At 29.9% G+C, this 22,217-nt stretch overlaps 4 protein-coding genes across 7 annotated transcripts; 2 read left to right on the forward strand and 2 right to left on the reverse strand.

The window, feature by feature from the left end:
- Positions 1–608: 608 nt before the first annotated feature.
- Positions 609–3,635, forward strand: LOC127253449 (uncharacterized). The gene is made up of 8 exons (XM_051278062.1): positions 609–876; positions 987–1,080; positions 1,421–1,540; positions 1,630–1,678; positions 1,852–1,951; positions 2,053–2,114; positions 2,230–2,294; positions 3,267–3,635. Exons 1-8 carry the CDS (start codon positions 725–727, stop codon positions 3,375–3,377), a joined length of 753 nt encoding a protein of 250 aa, XP_051134019.1. The 5' UTR covers positions 609–724; the 3' UTR covers positions 3,378–3,635.
- Positions 3,636–4,352: 717 nt separating this feature from the next.
- Positions 4,353–7,218, reverse strand: LOC127253330 (pentatricopeptide repeat-containing protein At5g02860). Its single transcript, XM_051277873.1, has 2 exons — positions 4,744–7,218; positions 4,353–4,608 (listed from the first exon to the last, which is right to left on the reverse strand). Exon 1 carries the CDS (start codon positions 7,213–7,215, stop codon positions 4,747–4,749), a length of 2,469 nt encoding a protein of 822 aa, XP_051133830.1. The 5' UTR covers positions 7,216–7,218; the 3' UTR covers positions 4,353–4,608; positions 4,744–4,746.
- A 6,216-nt stretch (positions 7,219–13,434) lies between these two features.
- LOC127253157 (uncharacterized) lies at positions 13,435–14,648 on the forward strand. The gene is made up of 2 exons (XM_051277596.1): positions 13,435–13,584; positions 13,937–14,648. The coding sequence occupies exons 1-2, from the start codon at positions 13,570–13,572 to the stop codon at positions 14,354–14,356; spliced, it is 435 nt and encodes a 144-aa protein (XP_051133553.1). The 5' UTR covers positions 13,435–13,569; the 3' UTR covers positions 14,357–14,648.
- A 1,093-nt stretch (positions 14,649–15,741) lies between these two features.
- Positions 15,742–19,486, reverse strand: LOC127253436 (F-box protein CPR1-like). 4 transcript variants are annotated; one of them, XR_007839253.1, is made up of 4 exons: positions 19,380–19,486; positions 17,975–19,226; positions 17,491–17,593; positions 15,742–16,418 (listed from the first exon to the last, which is right to left on the reverse strand). XR_007839253.1 is itself a non-coding variant. In XM_051278044.1 (3 exons), the coding sequence occupies exons 2-3, from the start codon at positions 19,087–19,089 to the stop codon at positions 17,554–17,556; spliced, it is 1,155 nt and encodes a 384-aa protein (XP_051134001.1). In that variant the 5' UTR covers positions 19,090–19,226; positions 19,380–19,486; the 3' UTR covers positions 16,425–17,553. The 4 variants fall into 4 exon arrangements, 1 of the variants encoding a protein (XP_051134001.1); XR_007839255.1 differs by lacking the exon at positions 15,742–16,418 and adding an exon at positions 16,425–17,388; XR_007839254.1 differs by lacking the exon at positions 15,742–16,418 and adding an exon at positions 16,425–17,416.
- Positions 19,487–22,217: the final 2,731 nt, after the last annotated feature.

Below are 22,217 nucleotides of genomic sequence, written 5' to 3' on the forward strand. Positions count from 1 at the left end.
ACTATTTATTTTTTACACTTAAATTTTTAAATATTAATATCATATTAGCATATAGTATAAATTAATTAAAAAGATAAAATTAAATAAATGAGATATAACAATTCATTTTACAACTTTTTAAAAATCAAATAACGGTCTGTCCTTGTCCTCGTTAAAAATAGAAATGATAATTTTTTATTTGTTTGTTTTATTTAAAAAATATTTATATATATATATATTTCACAGCCTTTATTATTTAAAATATATATTTGCAATCAAAGTTAATTTGGAATGAAAATTATATTTTGTGCATATTAGTATTTTGTATATTTACAATAAAAATAAATATATATTATATTATTTACCTTTTTTAGTTTAAGTTATTTATTTTGATTTAGGTGAAATAGCAATTTACATTATCTAATATGTTACGAAAGTTATAGATCTCGTGTTCGTCATCGTCCAAATATCCCTTTTCACATGAGAGCTGTATTGATGGTTGACTTATGTATATAATCAAACCAACCCACAATTTACACTCAAATAAAAAAGGCATCTTTTTATACCACAATTTATTGTTTAATTAATGGGCTCTAAATTGGGCCAATCAGATGGGTCCGGGCGGATCCAATAACTCAAATCGAAGAAATCAGGGCGGAGCAAGCGGAGGGGAGAAGAGCAGATTCACAAAGTAGCGACTGGAATCGCCGCAAATCGGTGTTGCCAAATCCTGCAGCGATCGAAAATGGCGGAGGATTTGGTTTTGGATACAGCCATCAGAGACTGGGTGCTGATTCCGCTCTCCGTGGTTATGGTGCTCATCGGAGTGCTTCGCTACTTCGTCTCGAAGCTCATGCGATCCGATCAAGTTCCCGACCTCAAAGTCGTCAAAGAAGGGTAACTTTTTGTTTTTAATTGCTTGTGCTCATCTAATCTATTTTCTGGCGATCGGCGTGTGAATTGATGTATAATTACTTGTGAAATTTTGGATTTGTGTTTCTTCGCAGGCAAGTGGTGGTTAGAGCAAGAAATCTTAGGGCAGCTGCGAATTTTATCCCCGCAAAGTCGTTCCGTGCTCGTAGGTTCTACTATAGTAATGAGGTCAGAGATTTGAACATCATTTTTATTGTTCGAATTTGTGTTGTGATGGATTTTTCTGTTTACATAAGTTGAGATAGTTTATAGTTTCTGGAATTCAATGAAGTTGCTGTTAATCTTTATGAAATTCTTATTAATAGCATAAGCTGCATACTTGCATTGAAGTTAAGTATCAATGGCGGACGAAGCAGTTTGATATAGGAAACGTAGAATAGATTTTGAAAAGCAGAAGCATGGTTGCTAGCTAGTAGGTTTTAGGTTAAATATTTGAGATCTTAGTTGTTGGATGGTTTTGAATTCTGGTCTAGTTTTTGACGTAAGAACATTTAATTTGAATGTTTAGGAGAATGGATTGCTATTTGTGCCCAAGGGCCAAGCTCAGAATGCACAGGCACAAATGTTTTCGGATCCCAACATGGCAATGGATATGATGAAGAAAAATCTTTCAATGATCATACCACAGGTATTATTGCTGGCCGTCTTTCGAATGTTGTTCTTAGGATGAATTTCAATGGTCATTCGTAATATGTATGTATATCTTTTGTGGGACAGACGCTTACTTTTGCTTGGGTTAACTTTTTCTTCTCTGGATTCGTGGCAGGTTTGTCCTTTATCAATATTTTGTTGTTCCTTCTCGCCGTTGTATATCTTAAAACATTGTTCCTTGACGTGGTCTGATGTTAGGTCTTCTGTCAGCATTTAATTAAGTTCCCGAATCAAGCATTATGCTGAATTAAAAACTGATTGGAATATATCCCCCACTTTATTTTCCAGCAAAAATTCCATTTCCGCTCACCCAGAGATTTAGAGCAATGTTGCAAAACGGCATAGACTTGAGCACCGTTGATGTCAGCTATGTTAGCAGTCGTTCATGGTACCTAACAATGCTCTTTCAGTATACTGTAAAATAGTTTCTTGTCGATCCACGTTGGAGTCTCACGATTAGTTATTGTTCTGATTAATTTTTCTTGCCAGGTACTTCCTCAATCTATTTGGGCTAAGGGGTCTTTTTAGCCTTATACTCGGAGAGGATAATGGTCAGCCTTATTCTTCAACATATATTCCTTTGAACAAATTGATCGATGCTATTTTGATATTGTATATTGTGTAGTACTCTGACCCTAACTGAAACTTATTCACTATGGTTACCAGCAACTGATGATGCGCAGCGAATGATGCAAATGGGCGGTGGTGGATTTGGATTTGACCCAACAAGGGTAATAGATTTTTTCTTCCATCTTTCCATGTTTATCTGATTAAAGATTTCAGTGTTTTATTTCTTTTGTTGTCCTTTTCTGTGTGGCTACTGTTTCTAAAGCTAATGATCGACTGTTGAATTAGCAATATATAGGATTTAATTAAGAACTTTCTACTTTTGTAAGTATTGTCTGCCTACATTACATGCATTTTTTCAGAGAATCACTTCCCAATCACTGTCTACCAATATATTTTCTTTGTGTGAGAGCATCTAGAAATATTTGAAAGCAAACTATTAGCCTAGACAGCATATGCTTATTTAAGAAGGATTGGTTAATATTTTATATGTAAATTTAGTAAGGTGCTGATTGGATTAGCGTTAATCAACATATGGTAATAGTACACATAACACATTATCGTAATTAAAACATCATGTGTTGTGTAAACATATGATATGTGCCGAAGATCAAATATGGTATGTTATGAAACTATTTGTGCATATCATTACCATGTGCTAATTAACCCTAACATTTGCCCTTTATATTGATTGAAATTAAAGATTTTGGGTGCTAGGGAATAATGGTACCGAATAGTATCATCCCTATTAGCTTTTAGTATTTATTTGTTTGTAGTAACAACTGCGCAAGAAATCTTCAAAATTTAGATGTGTCCATCATGCATACATATAAGGCATGTTAGTTTTTGTTCTGTAGGTCTTTATAGTTGTTATTGCTTAGGTGAAATAGTGGTCAAATATGATGTTGTGTATAGAAAATAAGTACATTTTTAATAGCCACGACGAAACTGCATAGTAAAAAAAATTGAAAAAAATGCACTTGTTATTAGTTATTGTAAATTGTGAAAATGTTTTGGGAATTATTATTAGTTTTTTGGGTGAAGTAATGTTTATTTTTATTTTTAAATATTTTATGAGATGAAATAATATATTTTGAGCATTAGCTATATCCCGATGCATGGTGTTTCTATTTCAGAGCTTAGGCGCAGAGAAAGACAGTCTAGACATTGTTCAACACGAATGGGCTTTGCCAAAATTCGAGCAACGAGCCACAGCTGTACTGAAGAAGCTCGTAGCCGAGAAATAAAGCAACAATCCTCTGTCCCCCCACGCAAAAACTTCATCGGCGCCTGTCTTGACCATCATCAGCCGAGAAGTTAGAGCTGCAGGAATTCCTGGGCATCTCCTAAATCTGTAAGTTCTATTCATATTATGAAACCTTCCTAACAGGGATTTGCATACGTGCATTCTTGCCAGACCTCTGTATTTAGATGTAATATGATGATATTACACTCTGCTTTTACCCTTGGATGAAATTAATTGGGGAACTTAAAGGTTGTATTTAGATGATTTTGATTTAAATAGTATTTTGACCTGATTTTATGAAAAAGAATAATATATTTATATTGAAAATCGAAAACCCGAAATCTTTAGGAATTTTGATGAGTTTGGGGACTATTAAAAAGTTAGAATAAGAGGTGGTAGATATTCAACCGGATGTAAATATTGAATGTCATATTTTGTTTAGATAGAGTTTCCATTTTTATAACTCAATATTGAATTTTTTTGAAAATATATATAAACAAAATCTAGATCTATTGTTTTGGAGTTTGTTTTTATGTGTATACGTTTTTAGTTATACAATTTTTAAAAGGTATATATTTAGGTTTCAACTGAATTTTTTTATTATTATTATTTTTATCTATTTCACTCAAATATATATATTTTTTATTATAATATAAATAATTAAACACATCACTACCAAATACTTTTAAATTTTATATAATTTACAAAATATAATTATACATTATTTTGATATTTTTGTTTTTAAAAGCAAAAAGAAAATAAATATTTTTATTAAAATTAAACGTATTTTAATATATATATATATACGTATAATTATTATATCTCCGATTTTAAATGTCTCATTTACTTTTTTTTTTTTTTTAAGTGTTTTTGAATATTGCATAACTATCTTAACAAGTGTCTTATAATAGTAATAAAAAATTATACATGATGCAGTGAAAAAAATAAATAATAATAATAATAATAAATAAGTAAATAAACAAAACCTTATGGACGTATGAAAATAGTACAATTTACATACATCAAATACTACAATCATTTTTACTATTTTCAAAACTATTCAAAACTCCAAAAAGACAACCTTAACTATGCAGTAATAATCAACACATACCCCTTATTTCTGAAAATTGTAATAACAACATTGAAGATAATTTACATACCTCAATACAATACAGGTTCCATTCCTCTTCAAGCTCCTCCATTTCACTCTTCCATGGCTTCCCTCCATCCTCCTAATCCAACACCATTCAACAAATCCAAGTCAATCGTAGAAAAATCCGTCGCATTGATCGCCAAAAACACAACGATTGATCGATGCGACGATCCGAAAGAGAAAGACAATAGATCGAAAGAATCACATATATTACCAGTCATTTGACGATAACCCGCTCCGATAACCTCATCTTTTCCTCCCGGGAAATCCGAGGATCGAGCGTCGAAAGATTGCCAATAAACGTCATCGCCTCGTCGCTGCGACTAAGCTTGCAGTACCAATCCACGATCGAGTTGTACGTGCTCTCGTTCGGTTTACATCCGTTTCTAATCATATATCGAACAACGTCGATGGCTTCGACAAACATCGCATCCGCCGCATAGCTCGCTACAAAGGTGTTATACGTAATGACGTCGGGAGCGATTCCAGATTCCGTCATTTCTGTGAAAATCCTCGACGCATCTTTCATTTGTCCGTTTCGACAGTAACCGTAGATGATTGTATTGTAGGAAATGATGTCGGGTTTGATCCCTTTTGACAGAAGATCCCTCAGAATCTCCTCGGCTCTTTCGAAATTCCCCGACCGGCTGTACATGTACATCAAGCTGTTGTACGTAGTCAACGTAGGCGTAAACCGACATTTCTTCATAAAGTCGAGGATCTCGTTTGCCTTCTCGATCATTTGCCTTCGACCATAGATCGACACCATTGCGTTCAACGTGGTAATATCCGGAGACAAGCCTCGTGTACTTAGCTCTAGAAAGGCTCTCTCGGTTTCCTTCAATAGATCGCTCTTGCTGTAGACGAGGACGAGCGTTTTCAACAGGACGGCGTGCGGTTCGATCACACCCGAATAGATATCCGTCGCTAGAGCATCGATCTTCTGAATCTGTTTTCCGTTACCGTAAGCGTGGAGCAACGAGCTATACGTCATCTGATTCGGTTTGCATCGACGACCCTTCATTTCTTCGAAAATTTTCTCGGATTGTTCCCACAATCCGCCTCGCGCCAACGCTGCCAAGACGGCATTGTACGTCGAGAGATCGGGAGTGACGCCCGCTTCCAACATACGTTTATAAATAGCCATCGCCTGATCGAACGATCCGCACCTACTGTAAGCGCCAATCAAGGTATTAAATGTGTCCCGCTCTGCGACAAACCCCGATCGCTTCATTTCTCGGAACACACCCGACACTTCCGTGTCCATCCCGTTCTGCCCGAACACGGCGAGCAGCGTATTCCAAGTAACAACATCAGCTTTGCATCCGCACGCCTTCATATCATCAAAAACCCTCATCATCTCCGCAAACTTCTTTCGATTCCCAAACATCTTGATCAGGGCGTTAAAAGTGCATATATTCGGGCTACAACCCGCGCCTTGCATCTCCTCGAAGATCCTCATCGCACAATCGTCCTTCCCCGCCTTCTCGAAACCCGACAAAAGTGTCGTGTAAGTGAACACATCCGGCTTAATTCCACCCTCCACCATTCGATCTTTTACCTCCATCGCTTCCTCTAACAAACCATCCCTAGCGTAAGCAGACACAAGCGAATTATATGTCACAACACTTGGAGAAAATCCGTTCGCCTCCATCTCCCTCAAAACCTCCATAGCCTCCTTAGGCTTCCTCGACTTTCCATAAACATCCAACAGAGCATTATACGTAACCTTATCCGGCGAATATCCAGCAACCTTCATCTCCTCAAAAACAGCCTTAGCTTCCTCGTACAATGATCCGCGCCTGCAACAACTTATAACTGTATTGTATGTGTATGCGTCCGGAGCTACCCCCGAGCTCTTCATTTCATTGATAACCTCGACAATTTTATGCCAAGGCATTCCCATTTTGCCATAAACATTCAAAATCACATTGTAAGTTATCAAAGTAGGCCTGCAACCTTGCTCCTGCATACCTTTGAACGCCATTAAAGCTTCCCTGTACCTTCCATTGCTTGCTAATACAGTAATTAGAGAAGTATATGCATAAACATCCATTCCAAATCCACCTTTCTGCAAATCATTAAACAAAGAAGCTGCTCTAGAAACCCTACCTTCTCTACCCAACATACTGATGATAACAGCCACAATCGATCCATTAATCAAATGTTCTAAATGCCTACGTTTTGTAATCCAATCGAGCACACTCAACGCTAAATCGCATTTTTTGTAGTGACCTAACGCCTTGATTATCCCTAATACATCATATATAACTGTTGAAGAAGATTGCTCGGAAAATTCAACTTCTGGATTGTTACCGGAATTCAGCAAAGCGGAAAGCTCTCCGTCGAGAGCGTCGATGTCGAAATTAGGATCGATTAAGGAGCGGAGAGTAAGCTCACCTTGAGCGGAGAGACGTTGGTGTGTCCACGGCTTGCCCTTGTTGGGGTCGCGGTGCTTCCCGATGCGACGTCGTTGCCTCGCGATGGATGGGGACGGATTTTGTGAGGAATTGGGGTTTTGTTGGTGGTGGAGTAATTCGTGGAATAGAGGAGTTAGAGGCGGCGGGGAGAGTGGCGGAACGGCGACGGAAGCGGCGGCAGGGTCTTGGAAGAAAGGCTTCGGCGGTGGAGGGTTTGGGAGGAGGAGAGGCAGAGAAAGTTTTTCCGCCATTAGCGCGGCCACCATCTCTCTGCGAATGCTGCTAAAAATATCTTATATATGGGCGATTCTTTGATTATCCTAGCCGTCCATCTTGTTGAGCCTCAAAGAATCAACGGTGCAGATTATACTAAACATTCATTTTAATTTATAATATTATACTTATCAATTTCAATTTTTTGTTATTTTAATTTGGATGTCTCGAATAATTTTATATATTTTATTTATACATTATTTTTATTATAAAATTATAAGTATCATTTTAAACCAATAATAGAAATAAACTCATTTACAAAGTTAAAACTATAGCATCAAAATTAACAATAAAAAATATACGAGGATGGTAGTTTTATTTGAATTTTAATTTAAATAAAATAGTAAATTTTATTGAAAAATATAACAATTAAATAAAATAAATACACTATATATGATGTAAAATTCCTCTAGTTTATCCAATTCTTCGATTAAATGGATTGAATATAACTTATATTCTATGATAATTGAACTTTATTTACATAAATATTTTTCATTAAAAAATGAAAACAAAAATCATATCATTGACATTTCTTCCTGAATATACTTTGTATTGGGCTGGATTGGGCCTTTCTTGTAAAGAACTTCACGTTTATGAGTTTGTTAATTTTGTGTATGTGCACGAACCAAACATACCAATTTGATTTGTTTTATTTTATTTTTTAATTGCATTTGCAATTTAATTTTCAATTATGCATTAATATATTATCATTCAAACTTATCATATTTATATATTCAAATAAATACATTTAAATTTATTTTGTATCTGAAATATCACAAAAAAAAATTATTATAATTTAAATATTTATTTTTTTAAAAACACTCCAGTTTGTATTATTTCAGTATGTTTGTGACTTTTGTCTTTTGTTTGATAAAGAACAAATTATATTACAAATCAGACTAAAAATATTTATATTTGTATTATATTTTGTACAAATTTAAATTCGTCCCACAAAATATTATAGCCATATTTATAAAAAATCACTTAAATTAAGAAAAGAAATCAGTCAAATTCTACATAAAATTTATAAAATTTCTAAATCTACATAAAATTTATGAATTTTCTAAATTTTCAGACTTTTAAATTATTTAAAAAGAAAATCAATACAATTCTAATTGAATACATCCTTAAAATTACTAATTAACTTAACTAAAACTAAAATGATTATAAATTAAAGAATTTAACATGTAGTTTGAGTGTGCTATTCTTTTTTGTTTCCAAAATATAAAATAAGAAAAATAAAATAAAAATGAAACATATGAATATGACTAACATAAATAAAAGATATGAAGCGCAATGAATAATAATTTTATTAAAAATTTACGTGTATTCTTTTCGTTTCAATTATCGTGTTTATACGAGAATTTGGAAAAATGTAATTAGTGAATAATTAAAAATATATTAATAAAAAATATTATTATATAATAAAAATAATTATAATATTTTAATTTAAAAAAATATATAAATTAAAAACTTTAAAATATATTCAAAATGCGTAATTTTTTTTTTAAAAAAAAAAAATAGCATAAAATATAAAACATGCAGCTGAGGAAATAAGTATTGGCTTACTTCTTCCAATTGTTTTTTTCGTATATTTTTTCAGAAAAAAGTAATATACTAAAATATTCAGTATTTTTATATTTTCTAAATAATTTATTATACCTCACCTTAAATTAAAAAATAATTTATTTATTTTTCACAAATCACATTATATTTTCTAAATAATTTATTATACCTCCCCTTAAATTAAAAAATAATTTTATTTTTATTTTTTTCACTAATCACACAAAACAAACACACCCATCTTGCAATTTTTAAATTAATATCTAAATACAGCCATACATATAGTTGATGGCTCACATCATGGGATTGATTGATGGATTGATGATCCCAACCGTATTGCCACGTGGCGGATAGTGAACGGGGCGATCCTGTTATAGACGGGCAAATGGTGGGTCAATCCCCACCGTCCAAATTTCCTAATCAGGCCTTTTCATCTTTACAGAGTGTGCCACTTGCTCATGGTGTGGCTGCATTCTTTTTTTGGATATTCAAATTTGATCCAACCTTTTTAAAATATAAACTTTATTTATATATTTATTTTAAAAAAAAATTATACTCTTTATTAATAATATATTATATATTTTAAATATTAAATCTTATATTTATTATTTTAAAAAAATCTGAATACCATTATCTAAACGAACCAAAATATTTATTTTTATTATTAGTGAAAAATAAAAAAATAATATCTCTATATATATTTGTTTTTGCAATACCACTCTATGTTAGATTATGATGTTGTTTGAACGAAATATTTTTTTTTAAAAAAATAAATATTTTATAACAAGAAAATAATACTCTTTATATTCAATTTCTATTATCCTAAAATATATTTGTACGATTTTTTTTAATTATTTTTTTTATATATAAATTGACAAATTTACTCTTTTATGATAAGGTATGGATTAAATATGATAAATAAATGAATGATAAAAAAAATAAAATTTTTGTTTGACAAAAGAAAATAGAACAATAGTTATTAGACGTTCCAAATAAGAAAATCGGACATTAAATTATGGACGGGAGAAGTATATATTATTACAAAAATAATGATAGATTTTTATTTTAAATTGGTAACCATACAATTATGAAAGATTTATATTTGGCTTTGTCTTTGTTTTTTATTTTTATTTTATAAATATTAAATAAATATAAATTATAAAATTTAAAATATAATAAATATATATATATATATATTTTCTTTTAAACGAAGAGAGTACAATCATTGCCACTACTCTTTTTTCATATTTACATAAATTTTTTAAATATTTTTTTTTTTTAGTATCCTTTTTAATTTACCATCTTATTTTTATATTAAAATATTAATATTTTAAAATTCAAATTTAAAATTGAATTAGAAAAAAGAGACCAAATAAATGAACTAATACGCACAGCTACGCATGACTGCAATCCTGCGTGGCAGCACGCGGGGTGGGCCCCGTACAACTCCTAAAAGCACCTTCGGGGCGGACCCACATTTCCTGAAAATAGGATCCAATCAAAATCCCGAGTGACGCCACGTCAGCTCCTGAGAGAAATTCCACATTTCGTGGGTCCCAATCAGGCACCGCCCCTAGAGGCTAGTAGTAGTTATTATCCTTGTTAAGAAAATATTTAGAGGAGTTTTATTGGTTGTGTATTTTTTTATTTTTTCTATTTAATTTCATGGGGTATTTTTTAAAAAAATTTATTCAGTGTTTTACAATTTACATTTATAATATTTTGAAAAAAAAATATTTTCTTCTAATAATAAAAAATTCAAAATTTTAAATAAACAGAAAAAAAATACACAAGTTGTTTTTTAAAAAAAATAAAAATATTATATTATTATTAAAAATAATCAATTTCAAAACAGAAAACTTCCAAATAAAACCGACCTGATAATTTTTTAGCCTTTCAAATTTGTAATAATATCAATTTTGACCCTCCTATGGTGTCCTCCTTTAAATATCACTTCAACACTATTTACATTTTCTTTTCCTAATGATTTACATTTATCTATTTTGAAAGTAGAGTTTAGTATTACTTTTCTTTTTTTTTTTTTTTTTTATCATTTTTGTTTGTATTATTTCAAAAAATATTTTTTTTATTTTATAAAAGTAATCATACATTAATACTAAAATATCTTTAATTTTTACTTAAATTATAAATATACTATTACACATATAATTATTTTATAGAAAAAAAATATCAAAAACTTTTACATATCTTCACTAACTAATAAAATATTATTATTTCTAATCTTATTATAAAATCTCAAATGATCCATTTGATTAGAGAAATAAGGGAGTATGCTATTTTGAAGTTTATACAAGCGTGTGGTGGTTTTGTGGTTGGAGTTTGCAGTGTTTTTTTATATTTTCTCTATCCAATTTCTATTGTTTTAAAGTATATTTGTACGGTTTTTTAGGTGATTGTCTCTTTGTTATGAATTAATAAATTTGTCATTAATTGAACGATAGAGATTAAAAGTAATAAATAAATGAAGAGTAAAAATGTAAAATTTGTGTTTTAAAAATAAATAGGACAATAGTTGTTGGACGTCCCAAATAGAAAAATAGAACATTAGTTCGTGGATAGAAGGAGTATTAGATATGCTCATAATATAAAAAAGTAATATTACAAATCTACTATTATATATCTAAATATATTATTGCATATATAAATATTTTATACATAAAATTAAATGATAAAATTGTCAAAATTTGTTATCAATTTTTATTAATTAATAAAATATTATTATTTATTAACCTAATACAAAATTTTAAAAATACATTCATCAGAACAAAGGGAGTAATAGTACTCCATCCGTCTCAGATACCATACCATGTCCACGTTGCCGTTTCTGTCCGTCTCACATACAATGTCACTTTTCTTTTTTGAAAAATATTACACTTTAATCTCATTTTAAATTTTTTAATTTTAATTAAACTAATTAGTTATCTTAATCTTAATTTATAATTATTTATATTATAGGATAATTATTTTCACTAATACATTATTAATTCTCTACTGATTACACTCCTCCTAAAATACCGTGTCCACATTGTAGCAGACACGATATTTGAGACGGATGGAGTAATAAAAGTAATTTATTTTATTTATTTGTTTCTTATTTACAGTACGAAATCAGAGCCTTTATGTAATTGATGTAAAAAGACACGATAATTAAGGTTTTAAGGATATGATTCCCATGTGAAGATCTCAATGAGATTATGTTGTAATGATGTTTGTTTGCTTTTTTTGGGATCATTTTCAATTACTAAAAGCATTGGATTAAAAATCGTAATCGCCACGTCTTTTTATAAATATTTGTAAAACCATTTTCAAATAAATATTCTTCTATGATTTTTTTTCACATATTTTTATTATTTTGTTTTCTTTAAAAAAATATTAAATTAAATAATTATTTTTATTTTTATATTAAATTAAAATTTGATATTCAAAATATCACATTATTATATATTTATCAATATATATTTTTAAAATATAGTACAAATTAAAGGAATATGATAAAATTAATTCAGTTAATATATTATAATACTAATATAATGACATTTATACAAATATAAGAATATTTTTAATATTAAAAACAATGACGGCCAAATATAAATGAGAAATTTACCTAAATGAGTATATTATATTAGTAATTTACTATATATCTAATATAATTAATACTCTTGCAATTTTTAATATACTACACAAATGTCATTACTTGTCTTATCATATAATCTATTAAGGACATTTTTGTCTTTTCTATTATAAATCAATATAATACTAATGTTTAAAAATGTAAATAAAAAAACAAATGTTTACTTTTTTTTGTGGGACAGAGATAGCATTTAATTTGGTTTTGATTTAAAATTTAGTTTTTTTGTTTTTTAAAAAAATAAATTTGTATTTAAATACTATTATTTTGTTATGATAATACAAAATAAATATATATTTTTTTTTCCTTCTAACTGTGAGACTTAACACTATAGATTTGTGCTTGAAATAAGAATTGTTCATTTTGTAATTTTTTAATATTTATTTATTTATTTTTTTATGTTGAATATAAAAAATTGTATTAATAATACAAATAAAATTATTTTATATAAAATAATTAAATAAAAAGTAAATATTGCAAAATATATATTATACATATACTTTTAATTTTATTTATAAGAAATCGTATCATTAAAAAAAAAAGAAAAAACAGTAAACACATACTCCTTTACTCTCAATACAATAGTTTTATTTACTATTTTTGTTCATCCCAAAACAATAATCTCATTTCCATAAATAACCATATCACTATAAATTATTCCTACTTTTTTATTATTATTATACACTAATTTTTACACTAATATATTCACAAGAGCAAAAAAAGTCATTTACTTTACTTTTTACCCACTATTAATATAATATCAATATTTTTTAAATTTTATATCTAATACAATAAGACTATATTTTGGCACCGATGAAGTATATTTTTATAAATTATAGTTAAAAAACTGAACCAAATTCCAATTTCCAAATCAATAAAGCAATATATTTCAGGTAATTAAAATTTATTTTGAAAAGAAAATTCTAGAGAGATTTTTTATTATAAAGTAAAATCATTTACAGCTACATATCCCTAATGTGTCGCCAATTTTTTTAATTGTCCCCGAATTTTTAAAAATTATTTAATTTAATTTTTGCCGTATAAATACCCCACTCTGTGTGAGCATTTCTCACCATCACATTCATTTTAGCTTCCACTGCCATCAGTCTATAAGCTTTCTTTTTCAGCAGCAGCGATGGCCACAGCTCAGGTACGTCTGATTCGATTTCCTGCACGGCACTGCGTTCATTGATACGATTAATGCTGCTCTGCATTTCTCGCGTTGATCGAGATTGAATTCTTAAAATACCGAGATCGATCGTTCTATAGATTAAAATACGTCGTGTGAGTTGATTAAGCCCCCGATTTTGTGCTTCAATTTCGAATACAACCAATAAAATCTTGTTCTATAGATGATTCGTGTTTGCTATTGTGAAAAATGACGGATTTGATTCTAGACTGCAGCAAGGAGTATAATCGTGGTGTTTTATGCTCGATCGCTTTTCACTTTCATTTAAATATCGTCGATCGGATCGAATTAATGTTTACCTCGTTAATACCAGGTTGAATCAGTTCCAACTCCAGTAGCAGAGACGAATCCGCCAAAGGAAATCGCCGCTGCTGCAGAGAAAGACGCTGCGCCAGCCGAGGAAGTCCCGCCGCAGGAAGAACCTAAAGAGTCCGAACCTGTAGACAAAGCAGCTGCTCCCGAAACCGATCCACCGGCTGCGGAAGCCGAGCCAGAGAAAATTGTAGCTGAGGAGCCAGCAGAGGAAACCGCCACTGAGGAAGTTACAGAGAAGAAGGTTCTGGAAGCAGTAACGGAACCAGTTGTTGAAGCCACGGAAGCAGAGAAACCTCAGGAAACAAAAGAAGAAGAAGAAGAAGTCAGTAAAGAGGCAGCACCAGCAGCCGAGCCTGAGGCTCAAGCTCCAGCCGAGGAAGCGGCGCCGGCGGAAGCTCCGGCTGAGAAATCTGAGTGAAAAATCGATCGCTTCAGTGAAGAAAGGTGCGACGGTTGCAAGTGTTTTTTTTTTTTCTATAGTCCATATCTTGTTGGTCGCTATAATTATTATTATGATTATAATTATTGATGTTGTGTATTTTGAGGTTTGAAAAAGAAACATATATATTAATATATATATATAATATATAAATTATTATACGTGTGAAGTTTGAAGCCTGTTCCTGCTGTATCATATTATTGTGATGATGATCCTTTAGCTCTGTTGCTTAAATACCGTTGGTATATGAATGTGTGCGAATTCTCGTGTCTTTCAAGCGTTTATAGATATCATTTTTTAATATATATATATATTTTATAAAAATCAGCCAATATAATATAATATATTATTTTTTTTTATAATATCGACACCTTCCTTCAAATACTTCAAATTAAAATGTTAAACAATAATACTACATCGGTTCCATTATATTTGATTGATTTACTTTTTACATTATCTTTTAGGTGATATAAACGGAACCAATCTTTCATTGCATTATTTATTTTCCACTCAAATAAGTTTTTTATTATTTTTTACATTTCAATGTTTAAAAAACTGTCTAAATGGTATTCCCTCCGTCCCAAAGTACAATATTTACTTTTGGCACCGATTTTTAGGTGAGTAGTATTAAATAGGATAATTTAGAAATTAAGTGACGTGATAGAGAGAAATATATATATATTTTTTTTTATTTAGATGATGTGAGAAGATAAAATATGTAGTAGAAATTAAATATAATTAATTATTTTTTATTTTAAAAAATATTACAGGGTGTTTAACACATACCAAAAACAAAATGTTGCAGGAGGAGGGAATATCATTCTTCATTGCATTATCTTTTAGTGTTGATAAGAGTATTAATTATAATGGTGATAGCTACACTTACGGACAACATATGATAAATATTTAACATAATCCAAATACATTAAGGGTGTGTTTGTTTGGGGGATTGAATATTAATTCCCCTATTAATTTCATTTTTTTCCCCCAAAAACATCAAATCAAACACTTATTTTTTATTTTTTATATTATATTAAAAATCAATTTTACATTCAAAACATGCGCATCAACACCTATTTATATCACATCATACAACTATTCAAATTCAAAATTTTTACTATTCAAATCTCAACTCAAAATACAAACCCCAAACAAACACACCCTTAGGGAATATATATATCACATCATACAACTATTCAAATTCAAAATTTTTACTATTCAAATCTCAACTCAAAATACAAACCCCAAACAAACACACCCTTAGGGAATATATATATATATATATATGTATTAATAGTGCGTAACAATAGCCTATACAATACATAATATAATTAAACTCAATACATCGAGACATATAAAAACAAGACACGCCTTTAAAATATAAGATTGTAAGAATCATTTAAAACATAAACTAACAACAAACATTGTAAGAAAATGAATAAATTACATAACCAAACCGATATAATTATATTATATATATATATACACAATTTTCATTTTTCCCCTTCTTAGAACAACTAAAGAGTCACCTAACAATTCCATTTCTAAGCTGCTGTACAAAAAGTCACCTAAAGAAAAGCAAGTAAAAGTGTCTTGTTAGCAAGTCTTACCAGTGTAACACAAGAAGTGGCAGTACACCCAAAAACAGAAGGGCTCCCATGACCAAAATCCTCGATTCCACAGCATCGTAAATCTTTCTGGTCCTCCCTCGAACTTGCCTCGCAACCTCATGGCCTACCTTGGACCACATGTTTACTAGGATTTGATTGTTAATGCTGTTTTTTACTTTTTCTTACAAAAGTTGTAGTTTCTTCGACATCCAAAGTGGAGGAGAATCCACAGTTGCTCTGATGGCCTCGGGATATAAGTCACCATTCCTGGTCGATATATATATACATATATATATATGTGTGTTTGTGTATGTATACACAATAGTTCCAGCAAAGATTAGGGCCTAGACGCCAAGAACATCAAAACTTGACAGAAGAACTGAGTGAGCCTTTCTTTCCGGTTATTCTTCACACGTGAATTTGTTACTATCCTGCAGTTGAATTGCACAATCAGATCTCACGCCGAAAAATTTATATATAAATATTATTCTAACTTTTAAGAAGTTTTAGTTGATTGTAACGAATCAGGGTTAGAACTTACAAATGCTCCCGATAATACAATAGGTACCCCATGTGAACTAGTTCAAGACATTTTCCAAACAATTTAAACAGTTTGTCAATCGGATGGTATAACATGTGTGTGTATAAACTAGACCATATTTAGCAACCACAGTGATGCGAGAAATTGCACAAGTATAATTAACAAAAACTGTTGATTACAATTCTACCCGACTAAATATTTGAGAATATTCTTTACCGCATAATGACAAAATAAAGAATGAAAATAAATCAAGGAAAAGACAACACTATGGGCGACATCAAAATTAATTTCCTTACATTCATTATATACTACAAGGACAAGTAAATTCAAATTTGATGTGATGACATTGCAAATGGAAATAAGAACATGTATAATATGGCTATATATATATATACACACATATTCAAATCCACATTCTACTTCCTTTTGCTGATTATAGATATCTAATGTCTGATAGCAAAGTTCTTTTATCCTCGACATAAACATGTAATGATATTTTCTCAGGGTGAAATGAAAAGCAGGTAATTTTTATTTTATAATTAATCAATTACATGAACAAATATTTTTCATTAGGACAACAATTGCATCAGCGGATATTTATTCAAATTCAAATCACACGCATTACACATACTGTACAATGAAATGCAAGTGAAACTTGCAAAACTAAGTTCATACAATACAGGCTGAATTTTATACACACACACACACACACACATATATATATATACATACACACACACAACACACACACACACACACATATATATATATCTTGAACACTTATCAACTAGAGAAGACTATAGAGAAGCTGATGGGACTCATGAAGCTGTATGCAGGTGATGCCGATCATTGTTACTTTACTGCTTAAACGAGAATAATACTTCAGAACTGAAACCCAGAACATAATTAGAAGAAATAATTAAAATGCTACGGCTATGGCTACGGCAGAAGTGTTAAATTACCTATACTGCCATATCCAGCTAGCTTTCTTTCTTCAGTTTGGTCTCTTTCTTCTGCTCTTACTGTCAGAGAACCAGCTTGAATCCCTCGGACAAGAAATCATCTCTGAGACAAACAGACAAGAGAGAGTTTGATATAAAAATCAGGCCACAGAAGAATGAATAATCGGTTTCAAGAGTGTAGAAGTGATGCATCAAGATTCAATTTCATTTGTCATTTCTATAACATGGCCAGTGCTATAACAAGAACATGGACAGTTTACTTTCAACCATAACATGTAAAATGGTGCTTATTAATGAACACTAAATCAACAAATAAGAACTTAGTTCTTGCAACTCACTTGATCAACCATATAGATTCAAATCATTTTGGTAGTTGATAATTGACCACATAATGATTTATACATGTAGTGTCTGAAATAAATTCATATTAATATCTCTATAAAACGAACAAAAGAAATTCATTAGTTCATGATTACTAGTTTACCTCTTGTTTCTGATCTTTTCCTTCTTTCGCACCGGAATTTGTTTTTTGATTTCTTGCTTGTTGTTCAAAGAAATGAGGGTTTCAACACAACTTTCGGCATAAAACACAAAAGGCATGCCCTCTACTATAACTTCCTCAATAGCTTTCGTCCGTAAATCATACCAAATAAGCCGCTTATCATCACAATTCAACAAAACCATCTTTCCATCTTTCGAATACACCAATGGCTTCACAATATCATTCCTCTCAATGGCAGGTGTACTAACCGACAACAATTTAAACCACGATTCCTTCACTCCATAATCATTCATCACCCAAATCACAATCCTTTGTCTTTTAGTACATACCATGGAAAGATTCCCATCAAGCACATCCAAAGTTACATCAAAACCATCAGTCCGAACACCTTGCGGCAACATCATCTGATAATGCTTCTCAGTCTGAACATTGAAACACATTATTCTGATCTCGTCTTCATTATTCGGATCCTCAACCAGCGTATGCATCGATCCACGAACATGGACACGCCAATTTCCCTTCAAGAAAGGCAGGGGATAAGGAAAATCCTCAATTCTCCTCCAGGAATTCGATTTAAGGCTGTAAACCTTCGCCTCCGACGCAATCCAAACATGTGAAAACTTATGCCTGACTTCCACAATCCTCACAACCTTGTAATCATCATTGCTGGAATCGTAACCAAATCCATAAGCAGTCTTCGGATAAGCTTCCGCAGGAGTCTCATACTCAACAGCACAATCAGGCAGAACTCTATAGTCTGTCGAAAACGGATTCCACAACACAGGGGGGTCACTCATCACAAGAACAATACCGTGGCACGAATTCGAAATCCAATCAACACTCTTGTAGTAAAACGGCGGCTTCATTACCTCAGCCTTGTCCATTGCATCCAGCTTGATATTATACAGACCAAGGCCTCCGAGCAGAAGACTCCGATTGGAATTCGATAGCAACGACTGGCGCAAGTGCAACTTCCTGAAATTCTCGCTCTCTATAAGCAAAAACCATGACTTCGCCACCGCACAGAACCGCTTGAGGCTTTTCACCGGCAGGCGGCGGAGGATGTCCTCTATCAGCTCAAATGGAAGAATCTCCATCCCTTACCTCTAATCAGAAACAATTCTAGGGTTTCTCCAAACTTCGCAGTGGCTCTATCTGCTTCACCAATCCCAAATTCGAGATATCCTCAATCATTCCTCGTACAAATGGATTTAGATACCGAACTAAACCAAACCTGATCAAAATCACATAGAAATCGAACGAATTAGCATTTTATCCTCAAATTTTTCTACGTAACTCATAAACATCTTCCGACGACGATTCACGTCGAATTAAACGCTCAATCCACAAGTAAATCAAGACCACATATTATGAAGAAGCTGATTACCTTCGAAGAGCGGAAGCTATTGCACCAAAATCCGTAGCACAGGTCCGAAGAACACTGAGGACTGAAGGAATATGAACGAAAGAATTTGAGCTATTTATTTATTTATTATTATTGTTATTATTTATTTTCTTTTTATATTCGTCCTTATTCGCTTTTGGTTGTACTTTCCATAAACGCGCTTTTACGTATCATGGAAAACGCGTGATTTTATTTCTGCGGGAAATGCTAAACGCGTGGTTCTGATCACTTTTTCAGTAAAACATAAATATAGGTGGAATAGACACTAATGTGACGTGTCAACTTGCCGTGGGCTGTGGTCTTTTTTTTTTTTTTTATAATAAAAACAAGCTCATTATAACTACGTGGTTAAATTATACTACCTCGTCCCATATACCAGATATCGTAGATACTGTGTATTTTAGAAGGGGTGTAATTAGTAGATCTTACAATATAAATAATTATAAAATAAGATTAAGATAATTAATTAATTTAATTAAAATTAAAAAATTTAAAATGAAAATAAAGTGTGTAATTATTTTCCAAAAAAATGAAAGTGACATAATAAGTACGACGGACAGAAACCGACAACATGAACATGGTATCTACGGAGGAGTACTTCATCCCACATAAAATGTTTATTTATTCTTTTTTTTTTTCCAAATAATTTGTATAATCATATAATTTTAATTTATAGTTATTTTTATTATATTATTTTTAATAATAATTTATTAATTATGTAATGTAACTATGGCATTTGTTAAAAGTAGGAAATACAATTTTCCGATTTATTATTGCGTTAAATTTTTTTATTTAATCAAAGATTGCATAAATTTTTATTGTTTTTAATCCAAAATAAATATTTAAATGTAAATACAAATTTAATTATACAAATTTTACATAAATAAAAAAGATAAAAATATTATCTTTTATTTTATAATTTTTAAAAGACAAATACTAGTAAATATTATACTCCTCATTCAATGGGGTATTTTAGTTGAAGTTTGTAATAACTCTTTAATTTTACATATAAAATAATTATATATTTTTAATTAAATTAAAAAAAATAATAATATTTTAGTACTAAGGTTATTTTTTTTAAATAAATAAAAAAAGGAATACTTTGATTCAAATTGAGATTAAAATAATATAATTGATCATGATTAAATTAATATATAATCTATTTATAATAAATAATTTTTTTTTAATTTTATAATTTTATTTTAACAAATAATGTTCAATTTAATATTATCTTTTAATAATTATTTTTTATCATCATTTTTACATTTAGACTACTCATTTTGTTCCGACGAAAATATCTTTTGAAGTTTTGTATGGTGAAAATATAATATTGTAATATTTTATTAGTTTATATAAATATATAAGATGATTTTAATATTTTTATACTATATTTTTTTTCTTTATAACTTATAAGTGCAATTATATTATATGTTTTTTTTTATTTATATAAAAATTTAAAGTATATTGATATTGTTAATTTTTTCATTCACATTTAAAAGGATTTGTTTTCTATTATAATAAGTAATAAGACGCTAATATAAAAAATTATTTTTAAAATTTTTAAATAAATTATAAATATATTATTAAACATATAATTAATTATGTAGAAAATAAAAAATATATAAAAATTATTTCACATATTCGTTTGTTTCATTTGAAATGTATAGTTTTTTTTTTAAAATAAATTATACAATAATACTAAATAAAAATATAAAAACTTATTATATATTTTATTAATAAATAAATTATTATTATTTTTTAATTTACTATAAAATTGAAAAAAAAAATATATTTTATGAAAATAATTTTTTTAAAATTTTCTTTCAAAAGTCCTTGTATAAATTCACCAGGCGTACTTTTGAACCCGCCGCAAGCCCCATTGCACCCACTAAATAGATCCGCAACGTTCGATGTGGCTCCCACTCAATACTTAACTGTTCCGATTTGTTTGGATGCATAATTAATAAGGATGTATTTATTTGATTTAAATTAATTTAAATATAAATTATTTTTATAAAAAAATTAAAAATTTAAATGTTATATTTTTTTTAGTAAGTAAAAAATAAGTAGATATTTAGTTAATATATTATAAATTAAATTATATTTATTATATATAATTTATCTTAGGATACAAATAAAAAGGGAAAAAAATCAATTTTAGTTTCAATATATATATATATATATTTTTATCAATTTTGGTCTAAATATAAAAAGTTCATCAATTTAGTTCTTTATAAACAATTTCAATCAATTTTGGCCTCATTATAAATAATTTCAATCAATTTTGGTCTCACCGTTAAAAAATTAACGAAAATTGTTGATGTTGACATAACAGAAGTGACTGCTGACTTTACACAACCACGTAAAATTATACGCGTCCATGTAGTTACATGACCATATATATTTCAATGTATAATTATACATGGTCATGTTGTTACACGATCATATTATTACATGACCATGTATAATTATACATGATTATGTTGTTACACGATCATGTATAATTCTACACGGCCGTACCTTTCTGTTTTGGTCTAAAATTTTATTTTTTTTTGTTATATTTTTTAATTTTTTTAATTTAAAATAGTTGATATAGGTAAAATGGAAACAAATCAATAATAATTATAATATAATTAAAATGTATCAATTTTAGTTCAAATATAAATATTTATCAAATATATTCTTTTGGAAGATTTTGTCTAAAGTTCTACTACTTACTAAAAAAAATTCTCTTACAAACATCTAATTATTGTATTGAAATAATAAATTAGTTTTTAATACTACTGTAATATACAAAATTAAAAAATAGTTGTGTAATTA

This window comes from Andrographis paniculata, unplaced genomic scaffold (genome assembly GCF_009805555.1).
Source record: "Andrographis paniculata isolate CXL003 unplaced genomic scaffold, ASM980555v1 Contig50END, whole genome shotgun sequence".
Classification (NCBI taxonomy): domain Eukaryota; kingdom Viridiplantae; phylum Streptophyta; class Magnoliopsida; order Lamiales; family Acanthaceae; genus Andrographis; species Andrographis paniculata.

What these genes read in the sequence shown, in the direction of transcription:
- LOC127253330 (XM_051277873.1), bottom strand. Translation starts at nt 7,215, where the DNA reads ATGGTGGCCGCGCTAATGGCGGAAAAACTTTCTCTGCCTCTCCTCCTC.
- LOC127253449 (XM_051278062.1), top strand. Translation starts at nt 725, where the DNA reads ATGGCGGAGGATTTGGTTTTGGATACAGCCATCAGAGACTGGGTGCTG. An exon ending in CTTCTCTGGATTCGTGGCAG is followed by an intron (nt 1,679 to 1,851) that starts GTTTGTCCTTTA and finishes TTTATTTTCCAG; the next exon opens with CAAAAATTCCATTTCCGCTC. An exon ending in TATGTTAGCAGTCGTTCATG is followed by an intron (nt 1,952 to 2,052) that starts GTACCTAACAAT and finishes TTTTCTTGCCAG; the next exon opens with GTACTTCCTCAATCTATTTG.
- LOC127253436 (XM_051278044.1), bottom strand. Translation starts at nt 19,089, where the DNA reads ATGGAGATTCTTCCATTTGAGCTGATAGAGGACATCCTCCGCCGCCTG. An exon ending in GAAAAGATCAGAAACAAGAG is followed by an intron (nt 17,594 to 17,974) that starts GTAAACTAGTAA and finishes TGTTTGTCTCAG; the next exon opens with AGATGATTTCTTGTCCGAGG.